At 37.8% G+C, this 7,387-nt stretch overlaps 1 protein-coding gene across 1 annotated transcript in view; it reads left to right on the forward strand.

The window, feature by feature from the left end:
• The window catches only part of NUFIP1 (nuclear FMR1 interacting protein 1), a 40,012-nt gene that overhangs the window by 3,452 nt on the left and 29,173 nt on the right, over positions 1-7,387 (forward strand). The window contains exons 3-5 of the mRNA XM_040448489.1: positions 1,138-1,236; positions 1,977-2,039; positions 2,830-2,906. Coding sequence (XP_040304423.1) covers positions 1,138-1,236; positions 1,977-2,039; positions 2,830-2,906 — 239 coding nt within the window. The remainder of the gene's footprint in view (positions 1-1,137; positions 1,237-1,976; positions 2,040-2,829; positions 2,907-7,387) is intronic.

Below are 7,387 nucleotides of genomic sequence, written 5' to 3' on the forward strand. Positions count from 1 at the left end.
AAGTTTGAACCCCGTGTTGGGTGTGGTGATTACTTAAAAATAAAATCTGGAAAACAAATAATGTCATTAGTTTAGAATGAGTCGAATAAAGTCTACAGCATGGGGGCGCCTGGGTGGCTCAGTCGGTTAAGCGTCCGACTTCGGCTCAGGTCACGAGCTCGCCGTCGGTGAGTTCGAGCCCCGCGTCGGGCTCTGTGCTGACAGCTCAGAGCCTGGAGCCTGCTTCCGGTTCTGTGTCTCCCTCTCTCTCTGCCCCTCCCCCGTTCATGCTCTGTCTCTCTCTGTCTCAAAAATAAACGTTAAAAAAAAAAAAAAATTAAAAAAAAAAAAGTCTACAGCATGAAATTAGTATTCCTCATTTTGACATGAAAACTGTATAGCTAATATTAACAAAATATTGTACAAGTATATTAACATAATCCCAATGTTAAACAATAGAAGGCCATTTCCTAGTCTCATTGTAAATAATTTTTTTGTTTTAAATTTAAGAATAAAAATAGCAAATTGGGAATAAGTAACTGGCCTTTACTAAATGATTCTTTTTTGGGGTTAAAAAAAATCTGATATAGTTGTTTTTCCTAAAAGTTGAAATGCTGTTTTGTTTTTAATTTTTTTATTTTTAACATTTATTCATCTTTGAGAGACAGAGAGCTAGAGTGTGAGTGAGAGAGGGGCAGAGAGGGAGGGAGACAAAGAATCTGAAGCAGGCTCTAGGGTCTGAGTTGTCAGCACAGAATCCGATGCAGGGCTCGAACCCATGAACCTCAAAATCATGACCTGAGCTGAAGTCAGACGTTTAACCAACTGAGCCACCCAGGTGCCCCAAAATGCTGTTTTACCATGAGTATTGATTAGACCATTTTGACATATGCTGTGCCCTTAATTAGATTACCAATTTGATCTACTCGCAGTTTATATTCTACTCAGATTTAACAATTTTTTTATAATGCTTGTTTTTCCTAATATATTTCCTATAGAAAACAAAACAGAATTATCCTTTCATTAGAAATGTATTCAGAAGTTTTCCCCACATACAGGGATTATGTGAGAAAGTACATACTACTGAGAGGATAGTTATATTTTCATCATTGAGTAAACATTTTTTATCAAAAATCTAATGCTTGTTTTTGTTTGCAGAAAAGAAAGGAACCAGTTTTTCACTGTTTTTGTGATACCTGTGATCGTGGTTTTAAAAATCAAGAGAAGTATGATAAACACATGTCTGAACATACAAAAGTAGGTTTTTCTTGGTTGCCCTGAAGTGTTTTTAACAAAATGAGTATATTTGGTAGAAATTTTGAGCTTTTTTTCCTTAAAAGTTTATAGTTTTCATAGAAATGTCATTTGATGTCTTGACACATTGAGATAGGGGCCCTGGGATTTGCAGTTGGAGGGTGGGGAGCCTACTGCTTCAGGAAGAGGCAAGATGGCAGTAAAGAAAGGAGGTCTGACAACTGAGTGCTCACCTCCTCTGCTTGGTAAGAGTGCTGGGCCTCACCCCAGTTGCTCTGTGTACCTTTGTGTGTTTTTTCCCCTTTAAGGTTGCCCTTGACCATTTAATCACACTGTGTAATTTGCCATGGCCCATCACTCTCTAAGGTTGGTCTGGACCTTATTAAGTACTTAAAAAAAAAAATGCTCTTAATTTGGAAAGGTTCTTTTTCAGTTTATAGGAATGCCCCCTTCAACTTTAGGAGTTAAGAAAATTTTATAACATTGCCGATGTCATGTATATACTAAGTAGAGAAGTAAATGATATGTGTTACTGTACTACATGCTTTGAGAATGTCATTCCTTTTTAAATACAACCTGGTTTGGAGTGCTCTTTATTTTGCTATTGACATAGTTTGGGATGCTGTCTATCCCACATAGATGGGATAACTATGTAGTTCAGTGAGATTATGTTTGAATATGCAGTAGTAGGGTAAAATTAACATAGAAAACATTGAATAGTCTTTTTCTTTAAACTCTTGCAGTGTCCTGAGGTAGATTGTTCTTTCAGTGCACATGAGAAGATTGTCCAGTTCCATTGGAGAAATGTAAGTCTTGTGTGAATTTTTGTTTTGTTTTTTTAATTCACGTTCTTTTTAATTCATTGATTTGTTATCTTCACAGCTCTTCATTTACATAGCCTAGTAATAAGTAACATGGAGTACTTTGTATTATTCAGTTTTATCTTCACAGACCACTATGTGAAATAGATAAATATTGGCCAGAAGTAACATTTAAAAAAAAAAAAAAAAGATTTACCGAGCGCTTTAGAACTGATTCCTGCACTTGAGTTTCTTGACCACAAATTCTTTGCTTGCTTTATTACGCCATGCTGCTTCAAATTGTTCTGTGTATTCATTATTTCTTTAGCTACCTCACTCAATTTTGGGTGATGGGTCATTCATTTGGGTACATGACGTTAGTTGAGATATGGGTGACATACCTACTTTGTAACCAAAATTGCATTACTCCTTTTTTCCTTATCAATTGCACTAATCTGAACACATGAGAAATTATCCCTTTTTCTTTAAAGGGAAAGTCACAATATGGATGGATAAAACCTGCTTACTTAGTTTTAAATTTGTCTCTGCTAGTAAATTTAATGTTGAATACAGAGTCTCCATTATCCCCCATAATTGAAATTTAGTCAGAAACATATGATATGAGGAGGCCTGTCTGGCTCAGTCAGTAGAGTGTGCGACTCTTGATCTCAGAGTTGTGAGTTCAAGCCCCACGTGGGCGTGGAGCCTGCTTAAAGATAAAAAAAGATTAAAAAAAACCCAAAACCCAAACATGTACAATATGCTTCCTGATGTTCATCAGGCTTTTTCTCCCTAGATGCATGCTCCTGGTATGAAGAAGATCAAGTTAGACACTCCAGAGGAGATTGCAAGATGGAGGGAAGAAAGAAGGAAGTGAGTCAAGAGTTCAGAACTAGTGACATAATTTTTTCTTCTGTGTCAAGGCTGAGTACTTCCAAATAATGGCCATTTTGGCTCTAATGAGTAATTTGAAAAAGGAAATTTGGTGTTTTTTAACATTGCAAATATTCATCTGAAAATGACTAGTACTGTCTAATTTTGCTGTTCTTCTGAGTTGGTATACAGTGACTTTGAGATTGTTACTTGATGTTTCAAATATAAGCATTACAGTTTTATTAGGGTAGTTTTGATTCATTGAATTCTCCTATGATGTTGGTGCTAGGGGATAGGACAGTAAGCTATATTATATGAGGCTATTATTGAATAAGTTTTTAGAAAACCTAATAGGAGTTCTTTGTAAATGACTGGTTACATAATGGGACTGTAGTCTACTCTTCGAGGGGAGCTACTACATGCCCCCTGTGTCAGAAGTTCAATGTCGAGGCAGTAATGAGTGGGTACTCTTACTAAAAAAATATATAATGCTTTGCTGTGTTTTTCCTTTGATTTTTTTTTTCCCCCAGCAAAAATTTGTTGACTGACTGCAGCATGCTAGGTAAAGGGAGTACAACAATGATACACGGGTTTATCCTTAATTATAAAAGGCCAGGAATTCTTTCCTTTAAGTAATGTCTAAGAAATTTGGCCATGTGACTTAGGGCTTTATGCTTATTAAGGAAGAACATTTACTAGATGTCTAGCTAGGATATTCTATGAAAAACCCCAGTGGGACACTGTTTTATTGTCTTCTCAGAAAGGACTATAATATCATCCTGAAGCTGAAGCTAAGGCAGAACTCTTAGAATGGTCAGACGCATTTTGAAGTCAAACAGTGTTTTTCTGGCATTAAAAAATGAAGAGAGCCTGAGATGAAAAAGGGGATAGTTCTCTTCTAAGGTCAAGAAAGATACTTGAAACTTTTGACTGGCGGGTCAAATTTTTACTTTGTTCAGCTTAATTTAAGATTTTAGTTTATTTTTAAATTCAACATTTTTATGTGTAATGAATTATTTGAGACGGTGTACTTTATGAAAAAAAGAATGTTAGTCAAATTATAGGTATTTGTTATCTTCACTACCATCATCCTTAAAGCTGCCTTGAGTACGGTGTGAGGTTGAGTAAATGTCCCAGTGAAACACACCCCAGAGTTACCTTACGCTTTATATAGCACTCACTGTCGCGCTTTTAAACTTCTTAAAATACATGTTTTTGTTTTTTTTTTTATTATTTGAGCATAGTTAACATACAATGTTATATTAGTTTCAGGTGTACAGTGTAGTGATTAAACAGGTTTATGTGTTTTGCTCACCAGAGTGTAGCTGCCACCTGTCGCCATGCAATGCCGTTACAGTGCCATTGGCTGTATTCCTGTGCTGTACCTTTTAGCCCTGTGACTTAGTCATTGCATACTTGGAAGCCTGCATCTCCCACTCCCCTTCACTCATTTTACCCATCCCTCCACCCACCTCCCCTCTGGCAACCATCAGTTTGTTATCTGTATGTGTATAGGGAACTTTTTGTTTATCATTTAATTTGCTTAATTTTTCAGATTCCACATATAAGTGAGATCATATGGTATTTGTCTTTCTCTTTCTGACTTACTTCACTTACCATAATCCCCTTCAGGTCTTAAGTTTTTAGTTTAAATCCACTTACATGTAGTATTGTGCCAGACGTTATACCATTAGGTGAAAAAGTTAGTTACTGCCCGTTAAAGCTTCGGAGGTAATTCTGAGGGAAGCCCGCATAAACGTAAAGATTTAGAGCCAACTGAGAGCACATAGAATTTAGTAGATGTGTGTAGTTGTGTCGGTTATTAATACAGTGTGCAGACATGGAGAGGGTGAAGGGATAATCAGAAGAATTGAATCTTTAAGCAAGTAGAGTGTAGCCATGGGTTGATACATGCCTTGGGTACGGTGTGAGGTTGTGACTAAATGTTCCAATGAAATACACCCCAGAGTTATCTTATGCTCTATACAGCGCTCACTGTCTCACTTTTAAACTTCAGCATGGACTTGGTTGATTTAATAGAATTTCAGTCTCATCTTTGGCTCACAAACGAAGGAGTTTAGGCCTCTCGGAGAGAGTATACTAGAATGCCTTTTTCTCTTTATCTCCTTAGCAGAATCTTACTATCTTGAAAGACTGTCTTAAATGTCACTTGGTTTGTCACTCTTTCTCAGTCTTCATTTCCTTTATCCTTCATTTCCTTTATCTTCATTTCCTAACTCAGATAGCCAGAGTGCTAGTCTGTAACAAGTTGAGGAACTTGTACCAGAATGTGAATTTATTCATTACTTTTATTATTCAGAAAATCTTGCTAGGGAAAAGATGGCAGCTGATCTAAACATTTTGCTGAGCGACAGAGTTGACGTATACTCTGGCATCAGTGTGTGGACTGACTGCCAGTCCATGGCCTGCCCTAACGTAAAGCACTATTTGCTACCTCGTTTGTGAATACATAGCTTATTAATACGACCACAGTAGCGCGTGTTGCCTTCTATTGTAGTTGGCCCTAGTCTTGGACATCTTTGATTCTGCTGCACTTCGCACTGTGCCTGGAGCTTAGTATGTGGAGGATAAATGCTTGTTGATCGAATTTCTTTTTGTTGTTGTTGTTGATTGAATTCCTGTTAAGTGGTGCAGAGTAGGAGGACCCAGTCTTGGCATGAGGGAGCCAGTTGCATTGTCAAAGTAGTCAGGACCATGATGTAGTTTGACTTGGTGAAGAATTTTGAAGCATTTTATCAAGTATATGGTTTTTTTGTTGTTTTTTTGTTTTGTTTTGTTTTGCTTCTTCGTTTTAGTCACCTGGTTTAATGTTTTTCTGATTATTTTACACAGAGGAATAGTAAAACAAGAGGAGTTAATTCCGCTTTCTGTCTGATACTTAGTTTTTCAGGAGCCGATGCTACCAGTGTTGAAGATTGTATCCTGCTAGATGGGGTGGAAATGGCCTGATTGCTAAAACACTAACATAGTCCCCTTACTACTTAGCCCTGACTTTGATCATTTGCAAGTTAGTGTAGCTCAGTGGTGCCAGCCCCTTTCATAAATGTTTAATTCTTTTGAGGAGAGTAGCAATGGCTGCTAGTCAGAAAAGATTATAAAGCAACTAAGAAGTTAACTAAGTAAACTTAGTTGTTGAATCTCTCAAGTTTTGAGTTCACTTAAGTCAGTAGGAAAAGTCTGATGAGTTTCTGATTTGTCAGCTTTGGTTCTCTTATCTGTAGTCAGTGTATAAACGGAGTCATTATATGAACTTTGGGAATATTAGACCACTATTATATTAATGGTCACCACCTCCGTTGACTCTCTGCTACAAGTCTAGCTATTTTACTCTCTCACAATCCTTCCTTCCTTCTCAGCCTGTAAGAGAAGGACCTCAATCTAGTCTGGAGGAGTGCAGTGTTCCTTGACAAAGGGAAGTTGAGCTAAACTCAGATCTAACTAGGAAAAGATGAGGGGAGGCAGAGAGTAGTGTCCAGATGGACTGGCATGTTCAAGGGACTTGAGTATAGGTAAGAGATGGTAGAAGCTCTTGAAAGATGGCAGTGTTACAGACAGAGAGAACTAGGTGGGTACAGAACATTTGGGAGATAAATGGGCACTATTTGGTGATAGAAGGTGAGGTAGAGGAGGAAACAGGTTTTGAGGAGACTTTCCTGACAGGAACTTGGTGAATCTGAGAGGCGAATCCTGGAAGAGGGTGTGGAGATACTGATTTTGGACATTGTTCAGTATGAGGAGATTCTGAGATACTTATTTGAAGATGTTGCGTAGATATTGGGACTTGGACTGGACTGGGCTGGAGATAGAGATTTTTAAATCATGAAATTACAAATGTAAAGACATTCTCCCCAGAGAGGACAGAGTGAAAGGAGAAGGCAGCCTAACAGGATAAAAACCAACAAGACTGCTGAGTTGAGAGCCAGAGAGGTAGAAGAGAGCTAAGAACATGACATGTCACAGAAGCCAGTGGACAGGAGAATTTTAAGAAGGAAGATGTGGTTAGTAGTAGCAGTGTAGTTTTGTGACATGTAGGGCCTCCTTGATGTGGACACAGGTGATTGATTGCTCCTTCGCTCTCCTTTTGAGTTTCCTGCCATCTGTCTACACAGATATCTGCAGTTCTGACACCCTCCCCAGTGATTCCTAACAAGATGGTTGCAGCTGCCTTTGCCACCTGCCCTTGACATATTTGATGCTCCAACAGAAGTGTGTGTACTTTGAATTCCCCTGACTTTTTGAGACTCAGATTGTAATAGTTCATTCAGTACCTTTTCATATTCGGATTTCCAGTGTCCTTCACCTCTGTGCATGCAATTTTAGCCTCTTTTGTGGTCATTCTCTGGACTTTTTGTCCTGAAAATCTTAAAGTTGGGCATACTCCTCTTTTCTAATTTTTTTAAAGTGTTTTTTTTTTTTTTTTAAATTTTTTTTTTTAACGTTTATTTATTTTTTTGGGACAG

The sequence above is a fragment of the Herpailurus yagouaroundi genome, unplaced genomic scaffold, assembly GCF_014898765.1.
Source record: "Herpailurus yagouaroundi ecotype Mexico unplaced genomic scaffold, PumYag 197, whole genome shotgun sequence".
NCBI lineage: Eukaryota > Metazoa > Chordata > Mammalia > Carnivora > Felidae > Herpailurus > Herpailurus yagouaroundi.